We start from the raw sequence: 20,363 nt of genomic DNA on the forward strand, positions 1-20,363 counted from the left end.
TTTGAAAACACCTTTTACAACCACAATAAAGGAAGGACAGTCATTATAATGAAAGAGAAAATATGATTGTTGCAGCACTGGTACTATAACACAAAATGGAAACCTACCTAAAAAGTGGTTGATTTGGCACCACTAGTTGTGCAGTTTAATTTATTTAAAACCCGACTTTGTGTTGTAGAAAAATGTTAGAAGGCAGAAGGTAAAAGTAATCTGAAGGAATGGTTGTATGTGGGCAGCAGGGCCGCGGTGTATGTGATGGAGGCTGTGAGGTATGCTGGGGTTCTGGCCGGGCCCCTTGGTTCTGGGGGCCAAGTAGACTCGTAATGTTTCGTCCGGAATCCAAACACGCTTATTTAAGCACCTGAAACCAGAACCAGAGGGTGTAGGGTGTCTCAGGTCCTGGAATAGTAAGACTGCCGCTGGGTCTGTTGTTGGATCCTCCTCTGGGTCCTGGCAGACTTTTCCTGGCCAGGTCAGGGCTTGGGATGTATACATACATACATATAATCATGCTGGCACACCTGGCCCCCTTTGGCTTTATTAGTAAGTCTACTGGTAGCTCTGTAAAGTCAGGGCCAGAGTGCAGATTATCTTTTTTGGAAAATAAAAAATAAAATAAAAATAATAATAATTGTATATATATATATAATATTAGAATTGCCCAAAAATACATTTATTTTTGGGGAGAAATAAAGTTGTGCTGATTTACATTATTATTGTTATCGGAGTTTGAACCCTATTGTGTTTAATTTATTCATTGAATGAATAATAATTATTCAAATATATAATCACACTTAGGCATAGTCACAAACATTATCATTATTCTTTTTCATCAATCTACAGCCCTGCAAGCCTTAAACATTGGCATTCCAACATGTTTTAGTACCTTGACACTTCTTCCTCAAGTGCTTTATGAATCAAAAATAATTTTGTCAGCTCTCTGTAGCAAACAGAAACCTGATTCACTCAGCCTCAATATTATCTTTAACGACTTTATTTTATGTGCACTTGAGGGATTGTGAAAAAAACATGAATAGTGCACGAGATTCCTCAAGTGCATGATAAGAGCGAATAGGTGTTTTCTCAATTGCGTGTTTAGTACTTACCTTTCCTTTTCCAGCATAAATGACCATAAATCTCTTAACAGGGATTTTCCTGCGCTGTGAGAATCCCTGCATCAGGTGGTGTAGGGTGACTGGTCAGGTGATAGGGGACCCCCGCCATGAATGCAGGCAGGCCTGGCTAGTGGGCATTCACTAGCAGAGGAAACACAGGATAATCAGACTGAAGGTTAATGTAGCACAAGTACATACACATAAGTAGCTGTGGGACAAAGAGGATTGGCCCCTTTTTCATGGATATGTGCTGTGTTTAACCATGACTGAAACAGTGAAGTCATACTCTTGAATAGCAACATGCACGGTGGGGCAGGATGGTCTGTATTGATTAGGATGGGATGAACAGTTATGGGTTGAACCCCAATGTCCGCAGTCTACTCATAGTCATCCCTGAGCAAGCTGCTAATCCCTGCCTGCTCATTAATGACACTAATTATGAATTGACAGCTATATAATAAACATGCATTTGAAACAGCATTCAAAGTGTATAATTTCATCCTTATATGATGCATGTTCAAGTTTAACTGGTAATCTAAATGGGACATAACATAATGACAATAATCCATCCAAAAAAACAATGGAGCGCTGCCTTTTCATTTTGCGGTAGAACTAAGCAGATCCATAGGCTACGATAAAACAATGTCTATCGCCCCACTGACTAAGCTAACGAGTTGAAAAGGTTGATTATCGCACCACAGTGTCATAATGTTTTAAGTAGCAGTACTGGTATTGGAATATGGATGGACTACAATCATGAGTTGGTCGGGGAAACCTTTTGATTCTCCCATCAGTGGTGTCTTTAATGTTTGGAGTAGTAGTGATATCGGGATATTACTGGACCCCGGGGTGTTGGTGCTGAGCACGTGCAGGTCTCCCTGGCCTATCTTTCGGCTCACTCCTACTTTCCATGGCTAGGTGTTAGGCAGGCCTCTGTCAGCACGTGGCCATGTCTCGTGGCTCAGCAGAACAACCAAATCCTACAGCAAGTGTGTGTACACTGTACACACACAACCCTCGTGGATTTTTTAAATTATTGTTTTTATTTAGAAAAATACTTCAGTTCAATAAAGGATTAATGTTTTACTAGGACTTATATTTTATTCAAGTTATATATGAGAATCTCATAAAATACCCCAAGAATGACACGATCAGTGTTTAAATAATAAAACCCATCTAGTCATAGGCTCAATCGTCCTAGCGATATTTATGCCTCTCTGAATCCATTTAGTCTGTCAACCCATGGAGGGGAAATCTCCATTCCAGCTCCATGGAAGAGGGCGCTGGGTTAGGGAGTGGAGAGGCGGTGGCTCTTTAAAACAACCCAAGCCAACCAATTGATTGTGTCCAATAGCACAAGCGCTATGAAACCTCTTCCATCAAATGGCATCTTGAAAGGCTTGAAACAGCAATTTCCATTATAGATTTCCATATTCAATTAAAGGAGGAATTTGCAAGTAAAAGTGGACGTTACTTTTTCATTTTGTTGTGACTTCACAGGTCCCAAGTGTCATTTCATGGTGTGTATTTAAAATATGGTAACCCACAGCATTTTCAACTCACTGATGTCTGTCTCACCACTACCACTACCCGACACAATGTCACTCCACCATTGAAACGGGATCTTTTCCCCGCTATAAGGAATGCATGGCGGTCTTTGTGTGCAGTTTCCACACGTGGCTGCCGCTCTTGTGAAGTCAGCTGTGGGTTTCCTAGAAACCTCCGAGACACAGGTAGAGGTGAGGAAGGTGACAGTGTGCTGTGAGCAGCACTGGGCTTCCACACTGCTGGTGAAGACTCGATGTTAGAAATGTCCATCTATCGGCCAAGGGACCACCACATATTATGTTATATCATGGGGAGGAAAGTGAAAGTTGTATAATGGCTAGCTTGTGTCAGGCCCCCATGCCCCCTTCTCCCACCCCCTCCCGTTTGGCGTAAGCCCCGAAGCGTGATCGCAATGTCCTTATGAACACACTTTCCTCTGATGGAATGTACACTGTATAGTACACAGCCTGTAGGAAGGCTTAGAACTGAACGGCCCTCCAATTACGGACTGTGCAAAACCTGTGTTCTGAAAATATTTTAAGAATGTCCTGTGGCCTCAACGTCTCTTCGAAAACATAACTAATGTCATTCTTTGTTTCTTTGTCATGACTGCTCAACCGTTTATTTATGCAATTTGTACCTTGAGCGGGTCCAAAAACAACTAGTTAATTTTGTTGTTTGTTTTTTCATATTCTTTTTTTTTTTAACAAATGAAATAATGAATGAATTTTAAGAAGCGGATTAACAGCCAGATTGGCCAACTGGTGTGGTATTTTTCCGTGCTCTCTTGAAGGATCAAGACCTCCTTTCAAGTATTGCTCACAAATCTCCTTGGTACCGCCACACACAGTAAGGTAGTGGGTAAGCAGGATTTCCGCTTTTGCAATCAATGACGGCAAGGTGGCACACTTTATTTTAATCCTCCTTCCGGACTCTATAACCCCACGCTAAGAGCATTGCCGAGGGATCTACGGCCTTGGGTCCATTGATTTACACCTGCAGTCATTCTTTGGTTATTATGTTAATGTTTTTTTCACACTGTTTGTTTTCTGTACCATCACATCATGTGAACAAACTTGAAAACTTGTTATATTTTGAGTTGAAACCCAAATCCTTTGTTTTGCTGCTTTGGTTGCTGAGAGAATGTGTTTTTTTTCACTCTCCCCCATCCCCCCCAGGCCTCCCCTATTACTCTACGAGGCCGGAGGCACGTCAACCACCTCTAAAATTCACGTGGCAAAATATTTACTGAGTGGACGAGTCAAAAACAAGTTATTCCAGGGATCACATTTTATGGATGTTTAGCTGGATGATGCACACCAAGCCCTGAAATTTGGCAGGGCTTGGGATGGATAAATGATAACTACTGAATTGAGCTGGGTCAGCTCTCACCAGGTTTCAGAACGTCTGGTTGCACAACAGGGGCTTGTACACCTTACACTTGTTCCTAAAACCCTCAAACAAACAAGTGCAATGCTTTCTAGGAAATGGATGCTTAAGTTGAAGATGAAAAGGACTGGTAGTAAGTTTCGGTATGGTGCAGCCAGAAGTACAAATCATTTTTGTGCTTTAGTAGCTGTTGACGTGTGTGACGTGAACCCCAAAATAAAGTCAGCAATTAATCCGACACGCATATGTATTCTAATTCTCGACTTTACAACACTTCTGCCAGCTCTTGGACATAATTAGAGGTTACATGTTCAAACCTAGAATAACCAAGTATGACTGCAACCAGTATTACGTCTCGCTGCCCGGCAAATAGGAGTCAAACCAGGGACTGGAAAAGCTTCCCTTGCCCAACTCTTGTCACAGGCAAAGGCAATGGGCAATTTTATAGTGGTCGTCATTTCACAAGCGAAGCATTCTTGGTAGGTAAAGTATATGCTTCCATGTCTAAGCAGGTTTAAAAAGGTAAAGAAAATGTGATTATTTTCTTTTCAACCTATTTATGTATAGGGAAAGGCCTTTCATTTTGGGAGGGAGAATATATTTAGCCTGCCCTCCAAGCAAAACATCCATATTTTTAATCGTAGTTTTAATATGAAATATGCTATGTAGCAATGTAAATACTGTATATTTACCTACAAAGAAAAATGACTCGCTTACTCACTACTTACTTATATCTAAACTCTAAACTAAATAATTTGTGTTGTATTGTCATTAATCTTTTTATTCTGGTGCAATGGGAAAATTGCTGGCAGCTTTGGCTTCTGAATTGCGATTCCATTTAAGAGTCATTAGTCATCATTAGTACTGACACACTTACAAATCTTCTCTCAGCGAGTTAGATGATAGTTCATGAATACAGCCTATGAAAGTTTTTGTTTTCTCCAAAGCTGGATTTTGACATTTGAAGACGTGCTTGTTTAAAAAAAATAATGTCCTCCTCTTTTGAGGACATGCTGGTCATACATTACATGAATGCATTTAAAAGATCTCTACTTAGGAACATAGGATTAAAGATTGATTTGGCATTAAGTTCCCAGAGTAGAACTCCAATTTGATGTATAATCCTATTCATACTTTAGTATAGTATGATTTGTATTCCATTGACATGCCAGGATAGAAAAACGGTGCACATATTTCTTATGAGGTTACTTCATTATGTTTTCTTTCTACTAATTATTTTGATTGGGATATTTGCACAGGCTATAATATTTCCAAAGAGCACTACTAATGTTAGTGGGAGATTTGTGCACCCAGAGATTAGCCACCATCTATAAAAAAAGGGTGTTGTTGATGGTGGATTACATGAGTTCTAGGTTCTTTGGTTTCACCAATACCGAACCCAATGTGCTAACTTTTTCTCAATCTACAATTATTGCACAAACGTAACCAAGCCATTTGAACTGAAAGCTTATACTGCATTCAGTCTCTCAGTGGGTAATATAAATAGCTGCTCAGACCCATGTCAGATCCAGAACCAGTTATTGGGAGGGGGGGGGACACATTATGAATCAACAGCTTGTTGCACAGATCCATATGTGTTTGTTTTCCTTTTACAGGACACATCCTATAGCTTAGCATGAGCAAACCGCAGCTCTGGATTGTGTATATCTGCTGTCCTGTCAGTTGTCAGGATATGTAAATGCCAAGCAATCTTGGCTCCGGGTTCCCCTTACTGCTGCTTAACGTTTGGTTGTGGCTGGCTGGTGTCCAGACGCCGCTACAGCACCCGTGAATATTTAACTGCGGCTCGTATTTATCCGTGGTTCATAATAATAATTCAGAGTGACAGGCTCCACAAAGGCACTGGTCTGAAGCGCTAGGTGGCTTTTGTTTTGCAGACAAAAGGGGCTCAGCTATAATGGTCTTCACTGCTGCCGACAACATAGAGAAAGGGGTGTGTGTTTGTTTACCTGCAAGTACTGTACAGTCACATGCTTCATGTTAATACTCTCTCTCTCTCTCTCTTTTTATTTCTTTTTTTCATCTTTTCTTTAGCTTACCAGAAGAGGAGCGAGCGATTTCTCCATTCTATATGAGGTAGGCTTCCCGTATGTTCGTATCTGTGGGGAGAAAGAGGGTTAAACCCTTGTTGTTTTGGACATTGTGGGATGCTGGTGGTGGGGGGGGGGAGCTGTCGGGAAGCATTAACATAGAAGACAATAGAGCTGGTGAGTGGGGAGGGAGGGAGGGAGGGAGGGCAGCAGCAGTGGTTTGGCTCAACAAGTGGTTGTTTATTTTGATGAGGACGGTTTCAGCCACTTGGGCTTGACATGGAAACGGGGGCAAAGATGCCCTTTTTAAAACGTGCATAATGAAAGGATCAATGAGGATGCTTCTTGATGATTCATCTGATTAGCTTTCAAGGTTAGCCACAAGTTCAGAAAATATAAATGCAAGCCTTTTATCCCAAGCGAGTTACAATTGACCCTGCGAATAACCAAAACATTACAATTAATATTGCAAAAGAGTAAACTAAGCCTTTAGCCTTTATCCGCTAAAGGATGCACTGATGTGAAAGACAAACATTTTTTTTATTCTACATTAATCTTTTTAATATCAGATCTCATTTCCTCATTTCATTGGAACTCTGGAGAAATGACGAGCTGGAAAAACCTTCTGTTCAATATCTGTGTCTCCCTCTCCATTTATCCTGTTATCTCTCTCTCTTCGTTTCTCCTGTTATTTCTCTCTCTCTTATTTGAACGTTGTCTCTCACACATGCCTACACCCACACACACACACACACACACACACACACACACACACACACACACTCACACTCACACTCACACTCACACACACACACACACACACTGAAGCCTATCAGCGATCCAACTGACCTGGCCAGGCTCTACTTGCATTCTGTCACATATGAATATTCTCAACCACACACACACACACACACACACATGCACACACATTGCACAACATATGGGCTAAGCCCACTCCACAAAAGTTGTAAATCAACTCTTGGTTTTCCTTGATGTGTGTTACAAAAGGTCACTCATGCTTAGTAGAGTGCAATGGATTAATACTGCATTGTTTGGATGCTAATAGCATACAGTGGAATTATACTAGAAGTATTCACAATGCAAGGGTATTGCATGGTCAGGGTTTTGAGCTTCCTGAGCCAAGCCTTTGAGTGTCTGTTATTTTTCACGCTCTGTGTTTGCCTAGGAAACTTTCTCAATGCTTGATTTGTAAAACACATACACACACAGACAAACTCACACACCCCTAGCTATCAACCTTATTTTTTTCAATCGTCAAAGTTAAGTGTAATTTATGAGGCTGTGTTTCCGAGCGTATTTACATTTAAATAGAATAGATTCTAATTACAAAACAATCAGAAAACCTTCATCGATAGTGATGTACACACACAAAGTATATTGTTAGACTTAAGGGGCATAGACATGTGATGAAGATGAATTATGTTCTTTCTTGTAAAAAGTTTAAACAGCAATTGGCTGTAACAAGACATGTAAAGTTCCTCCCCAAGCTGGTTTTATTGCCATGTTTCTCCCTCAGTCTTAACAGCCGCTATTTGCAAAGTTGCACAATGCAGGTCTTCGCTATGCAGAACTGAAATAGCACCATCGCCCTGGCTGCCCTCACAGCAGCTCAGCAATCAATTTTATAAAGTAAACAAAAATCGAGACCGCAGGGGATATGCAGTGACTCTGAAAAGTACCAGAGATTCAATTGGTCTCTATTGACCCAACTTAGCAATGCTTGTTTTGCATGATGTAAATTGACAAAAGATCTTGGGTCAAAGTTTGTGCAAGCTCAAGGAAAAGAGAAGTCTGTAGCCATGGCTACGTGTTACGTAACACACCTCCTCAATCACTGCTCCCCTGTTCTTTTTAGCTCATCTCCTGCAGTTCATTGAATCCTAGGAAGTTCTAGAGCGTTCACTAATGGTTGTGAAGGTGATAAAATATCACAGTGATTATGATGATGATGATGAGGATGATGAAATGCCTTGTATATTTTGAGATCCGGTCCCGTGGCGTCTGTATTTTGGGATTCCAAGACAAGAAATTACATATTGTGTAAAATTGCTAAATTCCTTTAAACATTAAACATTCAAGGCATCTTAAATATGTATGTCACTGACAGGACAGATAGACTCCTAACAAAACTAAAGCAAACAAACACAAAATACTGGGGTAAATATCACAAAGGTCAGTTGGACGTAGAGCCAAATTCCAACACATTAAAAGTTAAGGTCACTCCTGGCAACATTTGTGAAGTTTACTGCAATATCAAGGTTAAAACCACTCTTGGTAATCATTCCTATTTATTAATTTGTTAATCTCTGTTCATTTTCCTCCATGACGTGTGACGTTTCCACAATACCATATTAAGAGTTCCATCCCCATTCAAAGAGACACGGGAGTAACTGTACAGGAGAAAAGGCGAATGAGTGTCTAAGAGTATTTGATTGCTAACACACTCTTTAATTACTAATGACGTGTGAACACATGTCTTCGGTATTCAATGTGTTGGTCAATGGTAATATCAGATCCCTTATGATATGAAAACCCAGTCCTTGAGTTAATTTCTCCATTGGCTGAGTTTGTAATCATTGGTCAGAGTGGAACGGCTTTCATTTAATCAGATTAAAGATTAAATGAATCACTTCATTTAATCTTTATCCCCAGTGTAAACTACCACTATAACTGGTAAAATAAAACCTGTTCCTGTCATATCTGGTAATAGAATTCGACATGTGAATGTCTATTTGAATATGTACATAAATGCCCATCTGTTAGGTCGTTGCGTTTGTTTTGTTGCTTGACAACATGGATACTAATGAGAGGTAAACACTGAGTTGCCATTATAAATCTCCCAATAAACATTTATTTTAAGTGCAAGTGTTTATTTGCAAATCGTGTTCAGTAAGAGGTTCCCATAAGGGCCAAAGGTCATCAATGTCACACTTTTCATGTAATTAGAAAAAAAGTTTTCAGAGGAAATCTTTTTACTTTTTATTTTAAGGATCTATATTCAGTGTATCCAAAAATCTGCAAAAGTGGGTTCCAGTCCTTACTTTGTAAGCAAACTGACACGTCTCATGATGAATGTAGACAGGATGTCCATACGACCTAGTTCCATCCCAGCAACCTATTTTCAAATCATACTGACTCTTCAGTCTATCGACGTCAAAATACAGCCGGGTTGGTGAGCTTTGTTGACTCTATCACTACTATCGCTACTTTATCATGCTGGTTAGGCCTCGGGTCTAGACCTTACCAATATTAAAGATTCTGGTCCTGCTGAGCAGCCTCTATCACTCTAAAATGGCACTAAATAGTCGCAGGATAGTGTAGTGGCTAGGGTGTTTGACACCCAGCAGAAGGTACTGTTGTCGATCCCAAGGTTTTGCAGGCCACCCTGAGCAACATGCCCAAATCCCCAAGTGCTCGTAAAAGACAACAGGTTCTGATGTATTTTGCCAGTGATCTAAATTCAGGGTCAAGCCTGCAAACACTAGAAAGCTCTGAACATCCACAGCACCTCTTCAATCATTCACATTCCATCAAAGTCATCCCAGTGTTATTGCACTGCTGACCAATATAATCGCCTATATCATCCCTTAATCCCCTTCACTTTGATCATAATTACATAACAACAACTCAGATGACGATGTTAAAGTAATCCGTGCCATCAAGATACCATCGCTACTCCCCCTCCCTTTCTCTGCACCGGGGCTGACCTCAGGGCTGTGCTATCACTGTCAACAGGTCTGTTTATGGAGGAGCCCACCGCCTATCCCAGCGGATGCTGCATCCACTTCCAGCCAGTAGGAGAGAGGAATAACGCTTAGTGTTGGTTGTTTGGCCAAAACATTCACAACACTTCATCTGTGACCTTACTAAACAAGCTATGAACCACCGGCATGCGGCTGGAGATACCGTCTTGGCATTTCACAGCGGCATCCTCGACGGTGTGGAAATGTGAAGATCGGGGCCATTGTTATTCATAGAGTTTATTCCAAACTCTAGCAACACACACGTGCACACTAGACTCTAGAAACTAGCACACGACAGTGTGTCACTCAGAGTGTTATACTCTTGTTGTGTGAAGTCTACATTAGGTGGAAAGATGGTATTTCTTGAAGCTAGCTACAATTGCTTTATCTTCTTCTCTCCCTGCCCTTTTCTCCTCTTCTTTCTAGTGATCACCTATCTCCAATACACTGCAGACCCGATCTCACCAAGTAAGTTCACGTCACGTCACTCAGAAAATAATAACGACACAGTACCCTGAATGACCTATTCTATATCTTTGATGTTTGTAGACCTTTGTGAAAATACATCTGGGACTTCCCCTATGTACTATTTATTCTCTTGATCCTCATCCTCCTCGTTCTCTTCTCACCCCTAGCTTTCTAGACAGCACCATACGGGCGGCGGTACAACAGCATCTCTTTGAGATAAACCCTCTCGACCGTTCCGGTGTAACGGGACCTGGTTTGCGGGGACCTGGTTTGCTGGATACTGGTTTGCCGGAACCTGGTTTGGACAGACCTCGTTTGACGTTTAACCAAGAGAGTACTACATGCTTTAGCCCTCCACCGTTGACGTCTAGTGCGAGGCAGAGACGCCGGCAGAAGAGAGAGCAGAGGCAAGAGGAGGAGGGCGAGAGGGAGCCAGAGAGAAGCAGGTATGATTCACGTCTTGTGGTTTCAGCTGTTGGTTCATTTTGGTGTTCCAATGGTACCATGTAGGTATTTTCCTCAGAGGTGTCAGTGTAGGGAAAACAGATGGGTTTTGGGAGGATGTAAGGATTAGAGGGAAACAGGGTAACTGTTAGATGGTTGGGATTAGGGCTACAAGGTTACAGAGTTTGGGTTCAAATCCTCTCTGCTCTAATATTAGGTCTATGTTTATTTTAGCACCAATATAATAATTGATGGTGTATGGTCCCTTTCACTGGTTTTGTCCACACCGGTGCGGTGCCCTGATATGCCCAAATGAAATGCACCTGTACCCCTGAGCACCCTGAATACTATAAGGTCATCTTATCACATTCTTGGTGATAGGCTTACCTGGATACACAACAAACAGCTATGGCGGTTTAATCCCTGTTTCTCCAGACTCAGTGACGTACGAACAAAAAAAACAACGTCACATGGATTAGAAGACTTCAAACACCGGCAGCAAAACAGCAATAACAGTTGCTAGTAAATAGAATTAGAAGCCAACTTATGGCAGCTTCTGGAAAGGTATAAAGGTGAGTGAGCCAACAGGGAACACGTTGATGGGGATTCTCTTGACTCATTGGTCGTCACACAAAGAAAAAAAACGACTTCTGAAGGAAGCCGTCAAATTGATATCTCTTCTTCCTCCTCTCTCTTGTCGGAAAAAGGTCCACGTCGTCTCTCAGGGCAGACCTCCAAAAGGAGAACATACCGTGGGATGAGGAGGACACCTATGACCCGCTCAGCGAGGGTAATGTAGCTGCTACAGCGGCTCCACAGCAGACCCACAGAGCCAAGACCAGCCAGCCAGACCCCAAGCAGCACTGTGTCCCCAAACCCTGGAAGAACAGGGCTGGCCCCACTCTGGCCCAGCAAGACCAGAACCAGGACATCCCCACGGTGAGTGACCGCCACAGCTGCCCTCTCTTCCTGTCTTCTTGGCAATTTGGCAATTGCCAAGAAGACAGTCCGTCGATGGCAATTGCCCTCCGTCATCCTGGGATTCGTCTTCTGTCATTTTTCATTAGAATGAGGGAGTCGTCTCTCTCGAAATAACAAGGGCCCTCCAGAGAAGGAGTTGGACTAGGTGCTAAGTCGGTTTGCTAAGTCCCTCTCAAGCTTTGTATAAGCATTTGTTAATTGATTGATAATATGTTATATTTATGTATCCATGAAGCCCGGTAATTGCAACTGCTAACACTGGTGTTTCCTGTTATTCATCAGCAGTCAAGTGTTTCCCAAGAATCGCCTAGAATGGACAGTTGCAAGATGGTGTATTTTAGAAAGCTAATGTATATATATATATATATATATATATATATATATATATTGATAAGGTAAAGAGTCGCTTGCCAATCAAAGTCCAAACATTTGATGTCCATGATGTTCTCACAGTCTATCTACAAACAGCACTCTGCGTGGAAAGTGGAAACGCTGCACTCCTTGACCTGCATGCACTTATTTTACAGTGCTAATTTTGCATTAGCTTTTTGGCAGACAGCCCATTCTCTGCTTGGCTCGACCCTGTTGTGTCACAAAGTAAAAGGTACAACGGGTCAAATTTGGGTCAGCTACTCGTGGTCTGCCAGTAAATATAAGAAGTCGTGAGTACTGGAGCAGGGTGTGCAAAGAGACTTCAAGGACACACTGAATTAAATTGAGTCTCAGAACAGCCCACTAACGCTATCTACAGCTGTCCTACGTTAAGGTTTATAACGATTATTTTGATAAATATTGATATCATGATTATTTACCACGATTATTAATTTGATTGACAAATATTTTTAGTCACGTAAACATAAACATTAACATCCATGATCCATTGTGATACATTCCTACTAATGTACAAATTTTTGCATACATAACACTTAACTTAAATCAACAGGGCACATGTTTAAATTGTAAAAGATTTGTTAAACTTGTAAATAAAGTGTTTATTTATGTGAAGCAAAATAAGCAAAATAAAAATGATTTCCCTTTATTCATTGTACCCATGTGATGAGATGAGTTTAAATAAATCTCTTGATTTTGACCTAAATAAAATGGTGCCCAAAATAAAGGTTTACTAAAAAAAAAATGCCATCACAGAATGCTACAGAATCAGATTCACATTTCTGACTGATTATTGGACACATATCTTTGGCCAAATAGAATGTGATTGCATTGGTAATGTCGCCGTGTCTTTGTGACCTGGATGAATACGGTGTTGCACTGTACAGGCTCGCTTTTATGGACGTCTGAGTTGACGTGGGACAACTCGTGTTAGAAGCCGATGCAACACTTTGTGCCTCCATGCATTCGTCATACACGTCAATTTTGTGGTGTGTTTTCAGGGGGCTGAATAAATTAGTTGTGTTGCCTTGCGGCGCTGACATGACTCTATGGCACTCTTTGCACTTCTGCGACGAGGGACGAGCTCTTCGACTTCGGCTGTGTCAGACCTTTTAATGTTGTTTCTTTTCTTCAAGTATTGGCTAAGCCTTGTCCAGACTCACCTCCAGTAGACTCGAGTTCAGGCTTCGCGCCGTGGTGCAGTTTGTGCTGGACTCACGCAGACAGCACGTGTCAATGAGAGCTTGGTTTGCTTTACAGCGGAGCCAGAGCGTATACTGCATGGGCGGGGTACGCTTATTTAATTTTTTTTGCAGAGCATGCATTTTAAATATCGCTCAATCACATACATTTTATCGTGGGAAGCCAATATCGTCATTGTGATAAAAATGTTATTAATTGTGCAGCCCTAGGTTAACCTACAGGTGCCTACAGCTACCCTACGTTGAGGTTTTTCTTAAAGTTTAGAGGTTAGGGTTAGTCTACAGGTACCTACAGCTTAGGGTTTGAGAGGTTAGGGTTAAGGTTAGTCTACAGGTACCAACAGCTTAAGGTTTTAGAGGTTAGGGTTAAGGTTAGTCTACAGCAGGGTCTGGGAACCTTTTTGACATTAAGGGCTGTATAAATTTTTGTAACTTGTTTCGGGGGCTGCACTTTTTTTAGGCCTGTAAAAATAACTCACTCCCCACATAACCTGCATGCACAACGTTTTCTCTCTCTAAATTTGGTCTGGTGAAAGCTGCTTGTTGGGCACCCAAACTTCGCTTAAGTGTGTTTATTTTGTCCTTGCGTAACTGCCCCTGCAATTCACTTAGCCTAGCATGTTTAGTACTGTAATGACGTTCCAGGTTGGTCTTTCGTGGGCCGGATGAAAGGCTTTGGCGGGCCGTATCCGGCCATACGTTCCCCACCCCTGGTCTACAGGTACCTACAGCTGCCCTACATAAAGGTTTGGGTTTAGGTGAGCCAGTGTGTTATTTATCATTGGAGACCGTTTTCAACACTTTTCATTCAGTCCTTCTAGTTGCAGGAATCGCTGGTGCTAGGCTAGTGCAAGTCGAGGGGAACTGCTAGCCTGCCAATAAAAACAGGTTTACCCACTCCTGAGGCAAACCAATTATAATGCCAGACTATCGATGTAAATGTCTGTGTTGATAGAATAGTATAATAATAGGGCCTGGGAGTATGCCCATCCGGTCTACATGTGTTTTGTGGATTTGGAGAAGGCATATGACCGGGTCCCCCGGGAGAAACTGTGGGAGGTGCTGCGGGAGTACGGGGTAAGGGGTTCACTCCTCAGGGCCATCCAATCTCTGTACTCCCAAAGCGAGAGCTGTGTCCGCGTTCTCGGCAGCCAGTCAGTTCTGTTCCCAGTGGATGTTGGCCTCCGCCAGGGCTGCGCTTTGTCACCAATCCTGTTTGTGATATTCATGGACAGGATATCGAGGCGTAGTCGTGGTGGAGAGGGGTTGCAGTTCGGTGAGCTGAGGATCTCAACACTGCTCTTTGCAGATGATGTGGTCCTGATGGCATCATCGGCCTGTGACCTTCAGCACTCATTGGATCGGCTGGCAGCCGAGTGTGAAGCGGCTGGGATGAGGATCAGCACCACTAAATCTGAGGCCATGACTCTTAGCAGGAAACCGGTGGATTGCCTTCTCCGGGTAGGAAATTAGTCCTTAGCCCAAGTGAAGGAGTTCAAGTACCTCGGGGTCTTGTTCGCGAGTGAGGGTACGATGGAGCGTGAGATTGGCCAGAGAATCGGAGCAGCGGGGGTGGTATTGCGTTCGCTTTACCGCACCGTTGTGACGAAAAGAGAGCTGAGCCGCAAGGCAAAGCTCTCGATCTACCGGTCGATCTTCGTTCCTATCCTCACCTATGGTCATGAGGGATGGGTGATGACCGAAAGGACGAGATCACGGATACAAGCGGCCGAGATGAGTTTTCTCAGGAGGGTGGCTGGCTTCTCCCTTAGGGATAGGGTGAGAAGTTCAGTCATCCGGGAGGAACTCGGATTAGAGCCGCTGCTCCTCTGCTTAGAAAGGAGTCAGTTGAGGTGGTTCGGGCATCTGGTAAGGATGCCCACTGGACGCCTCCCTTGGGAGGTGTTCCAGGCACGACCAGTGGGGAGGAGACCCCGGGGAAGACCCAGGACTAGGTGGAGAGATTATATCTCAACACTGGCCTGGGAACACCTCGGGATCCCCCCGTCAGAGCTGGTCAATGTGGCCCGGGAAAGGGAAGTCTGGGGCCCCCTGCTTGAGCTGCTGCCCCCGCGACCCGACCCCGGATAAGCAGATGACGATGAGGATGATGAGGAGGATGATAGAATAGTGTAAGAAAAAGACTTACCCTTGCATCACATTATATTTAGTTTATAATCCCTGTAGTTGGAAGCAAGCTACGGCAGCGGCGGACTGATATTACCTGGAGTGCACTTCTCTGTTTACCTTCTGCTGTAGTGAATTGGTTGCTACACCGGAGCAAAGTGAAATTCCGCCGCTGCTGAGAAAGTAGTCCCCCAAAATGTAATGTAATCATTGCGATACAAGGATAGTTTTATTTCTAATATTATTCTATCAACACAGGCATTTACATCGATAGGCATTATAATTGGTTTGCATCGGGTGTACTTTGGAGTGGGTAAAACAGTTTTTATTGGCAGGCTAGCAGTTCCCATCGAGTTGCGCTAGCCTAGCACCAGCGATTTCTGCAACTAGAAGGACTGAATGAAAAGTGTTGAAAACGGTCTCCAGTGATAAATAACACACTGGCTCACTTGGAAATGAGACCCGATGTCCAAAATCCTGAACTACCCCTTTAGCAGGTTAGCCGACAGGAACCTGTTAACCTACAGGTACCTGCGGCTGGCCTGCGGAAAGGTTGGGGTTAAGATTTTAGGGTAGGGGTTAGCCTACAGGTACCTGTCTAAAGGTGAAATCTAAATTGTGTTGTTTACTATGGCTGTTGAACTGCTTTTCAAACATTTCAAACATTTCAACAGGCAATGATATCGTCATGGCGATTTGTGCCATAAAGAAAAGTGTTTGCATGCAATTTTCATGTGTTCCTTCACCCAGACAAGCAGGACACACCAGGGCGAGCCATCACGTGGGCTTATGTAACTCATGTAAAGCTGAGCCGGGTGGCATTTCAACCTTGTGGGACACGCCGATGGAAATAGATTAGCATTTCTCACACCTGGGAAAAGACCATCCCCACCTTTTGCTGCGGTGTGTGTTTGGTTGGCAGCCAATCAGGAGCCTCTTATGCAAGTGGAGAGCGGACACTATGACACACATACATTTGATATGTGCCACTTGCGCTCCCGTTGGCACGACGACACCCACGGGCTGGAGTGAGTGCCTGTCTGCTCCAGGGCGTCAGCTGTGGTGCCTCAGGGGCTCCGTGTGAACTTAAGTACCATTGTGAGTGGAGTGGCGTTGGTGTATGTGAAGGGAGTATGGAAGGACAAGGAAGGGTGTTTTTGTTTACAGTATAGTATAGGGCTCTGCGACACAGCTGGCCTTGACAAAGTGCTTAACAGTGTGGCTCTTTTGGTTCTGGGACTCATTTAGCCAAAAAAAACACGAAAGCATACATTTATGTATATATATATACGTACGTTGCGTATTATTGACATCTTTCAAATATCCTGAATTTTTGATGAGAATTATTCAAATGTCTTTTGAAAAAACGATTCCTTGTTTTATTTAAATATATTTATTTTATTATTCATTTTTATTTTATGAATTATGTAATAGATCATAATATCGTTAACTAGTCTCCACTTGCTACATGATGATAATGAAGTAAACCTCTGCCTGTGTCTCGGCCCGCATTCAGGTACAGGTTCAGGAATGCAGCGCGACAGGAAGCGCCTCTAGATCTGAAGGAGTCACCATGGATGACCCTGCCCCCGGGGGGAGAAGGTGAGCACATAACACCCCCAACATCCCTCCCTCAACCCCCCACGCTCTGCATCTCCTCCTGCCCATTGTGTAGCGCACACCGCAACCACGTTCGCCCTCTCGTACGCACTCCAAGGTTAACGGCGCGCACACCATTAGCTTATCCGTGCTGATACGAGGCCTCCACTCGCTGCAGAAGCCAGCGCCTTTATCTCTAAGGTCGACTTCTCTGGAGTGGCCGTGTTTGCCAAACACAGCTGATCCCCGCTGTGGGGGGCCAGGGGGGAGGGCTGCAGTGGGTCGCAGTGTGATTGTATAATGTGTCTAATGCTCTGTGATGTTTACTGTTGTTGTCTGAGTGAAATAGTCCCAACGATTCCACAGCGTCTTGTTTTCCTTACAGGAAGGAGAGTTGGACTGGAAATGGCCTTCCTCCTCCACAGGTAACTGCTGCCTTACGCACACACACACACACACACAACCACACACACAACCACACACAACCACACACACACTCTCACACACACACACACACACAACCACACACACACTCTCACACACACACACACAACCACACACACACTCTCACACACACACACACACTCTCACACACACACACACACACACACACACACACACACATACACACACACACACACACACGGTTTCACACCTGTTTAGATGTGGCATGACCTTGTACAAACATGGCTGTGTTTGTCCACTGGGGTGACAGACAATCTTGCATTTCAGGAATGCAGAAATACTTGATATTTTTTGTCCTAAATGTTCTAAAAGCAAGAAGGAAGGTCTAGTCTGTTCAGCTGACTTTCACGTGTAATACTCAAAGTCAAAGTTTTTTTTGTTATATGCCATGTTTTAACACTGGTATTATGGTATCACCAGAACCATTTTAACACTAAAAGGGCCACAACCATCTCAGCATGTTGACATGTAGGGGTAGTGTACCAGCGACGATCCCCAATGGATATGTAATACAGCTTTAAGGTTGGCACAACTCGTCCATGGTTTGGATCCATCCATGCATTACACCCAGTAGCGCCGGGGGCCAGCTCTCACCTGAGGGGTTCAACACCTACTCAGAAAAGAGTTGCCATAGAGATGGAATCCCACAGTACCACGCCGCCCCGCCAGCGCCTACTCTGGGAAGCTGTTGTTTTCGCCCAATGTCATTCCCCCGTGCTGTTTACACCGTGCACTATTAATCGCCTGCTACCGTATCACGCTCTACCACACACACACACACACACACACACCTGCGTAGCGTGCACTGTGTTGTCCCATCCACGCCCTACTCATGTTTAGATGCTAAACTGCATTTCGTTATCCCAGTACTCTTATCGCAATGACAATAAAGTTGAATCAAATCTCAAATGTTTTGCATGCACACCCCCCCACACACACACACACACACACACACACACACACACACACACACATATACACACACACACACATGCGCATGCAACACCCAGGGCTCGGTCATCTTGGTTCTTGTATTAGTGTGCCAGCAGGTGGCACCTGGTCCGGCAACGGTAACCCAAGCACAGACCCAAGTGTGAGCAAGAAGGTGCCGCATGCACTCTCACACACATTTTAATATTGTATTTATAGATCCTTAATAGCAGGGTGTAAATGCTGCCAGATGGTCCTCGAATGGTCTGAACGTGCATCATACGGTACCACTGACGGGAGTACCGCAGTGAGGCAGTCGGACGAAATGTCAAGGATGTGACAAAAACATAACACACATACAGTACATGCTCAACCTCCCTCTGTACGCACGTACACGTCCATAGTTGCATTGCACGCTAATGGTCGGTTCTATTTGTCTGCCATTCTCTCAGGCGTTAAGCATTTGTTTCTTTTGTTATTCTTTATTTGCATGCAAGTATCTTTATTCATTTGTGTGTGTATTCATGGACACGATGGGATACTATCCCCCACTGACCCGTCACACGTGTGTTTGTGTCTGTATGTGGACATGTGTTTGGTCTGACCCTGTGGGCTTGTCTCTTCACTGTACAAGTAGTACTTGTACACAGGAATTACTTTTTCTTATATTTAATCTCCTGTCCATTTGTTCTCATCCAGTTTGCAACCCACACTCTACGCCCCCAATCTCCCACTCACACACAAACACACACACATACACACACACACACACACAAGCTGCTACTGATGTAATCATGGAGGGTTTCAATGTAGGATGGATTATGCCCTGGTGGGGGTGGGGGATTAAAATGCATGCACACACACGTGCATCTCTGGTAGGACAGCGGTTGACCGGGGGGCTACGTAACATCTGTGCACATCTGTACACGAGTCAATCCACAGCAGTGACTGTGCCTGCAAAGCTTGCAGTTTTGTTTTCGGGGGAAAGGTCAAAGATTAGCTGTTAAAATATTCTGCCCTGTTTTTTTCTGTACACGTCATCATTATTCACCAGACGTTGGTGAGGCAGTGGACTTTCAGGAAGTATTTTGTGGTTGTGATTGAGTTGTTATGACAGACAGTACTGACAGTGTAAACAGTACATTCATATTGTGATGTTATTTTGTATGCTTACCTCACCCAGCATAGAACATACATGCTGTGGCCGTGTGTTCCACAGCATTAACTTAGATGTTAACTTAGATATCTACTTCCATAGATAAGCCTTCATACTACCAACTAATACAATGGTATTGCTTTCACAACTATTTGAAACAGGTGTATTGAACGCCAAGGAGAAGTATGCAAGGCAGGTAAAGGATCTGTGGAAGTTGTCAAAACAAAACTTTGCTTGTGTTGTACAATGAGTTGTTGTACAAGGAAACGAAACCCAAGAACACTTTGAAGGAGTGACCGCACAGAGCAGGAGAGAGAGTGAGAGGAACGGAGAGAGAGTGAGCGGAAAGGAGAGAGAGTGAGTGGAAAGGAGAACTAGACATACATACAGAGAGAGACAGACAGCAAGGGAAATAGAGACAGAGCAAGGGAGGGAGAGATCGGGAAAGAGAGCAAACGACATAGAGAGATTGCAAGAGAGGGGAGAGCGATAGAGCAAGAGAAAGGGAGAGAGACAGAGAGAGCAAGGGAGCGAGATAGAGGGTTCAAAAACACACACGGTGTCTTTGGCTCTGAGGTGAACCGTTAATCCTGAGTCGGAAATAGGGATCGAGAATTTCAGCCAGTCAGCCTACGTGCGCCAGCCAATAATCTGCTGTCTGCTCTCTTGTTCCTCCACTTCCTGCCCGGCCCCTCCCCTCCCTGCCCGCTCCTTCCCCTCCAGAAGCTGTGACT

General features: G+C 43.6%; 1 protein-coding gene across 1 annotated transcript in view; it reads left to right on the forward strand.

Moving 5' to 3' along the window:
* LOC311341034 (protein FAM13A-like) overlaps positions 1-20,361 on the forward strand; it is a gene marked incomplete at both ends in the record, with an annotated part of 43,101 nt that extends 22,740 nt beyond the window's left edge. The window contains 8 exons of the mRNA XM_084465954.1: positions 6,108-6,149; positions 10,294-10,335; positions 10,503-10,781; positions 11,487-11,718; positions 16,996-17,081; positions 17,464-17,519; positions 18,593-18,648; positions 20,353-20,361. Coding sequence (XP_084322080.1) covers positions 6,108-6,149; positions 10,294-10,335; positions 10,503-10,781; positions 11,487-11,718; positions 16,996-17,081; positions 17,464-17,519; positions 18,593-18,648; positions 20,353-20,361 — 802 coding nt within the window. The remainder of the gene's footprint in view (positions 1-6,107; positions 6,150-10,293; positions 10,336-10,502; positions 10,782-11,486; positions 11,719-16,995; positions 17,082-17,463; positions 17,520-18,592; positions 18,649-20,352) is intronic.
* Positions 20,362-20,363: the final 2 nt, after the last annotated feature.

This window comes from Micromesistius poutassou (assembly GCF_964030765.1).
Source record: "Micromesistius poutassou genome assembly, chromosome: 3".
NCBI lineage: Eukaryota > Metazoa > Chordata > Actinopteri > Gadiformes > Gadidae > Micromesistius > Micromesistius poutassou.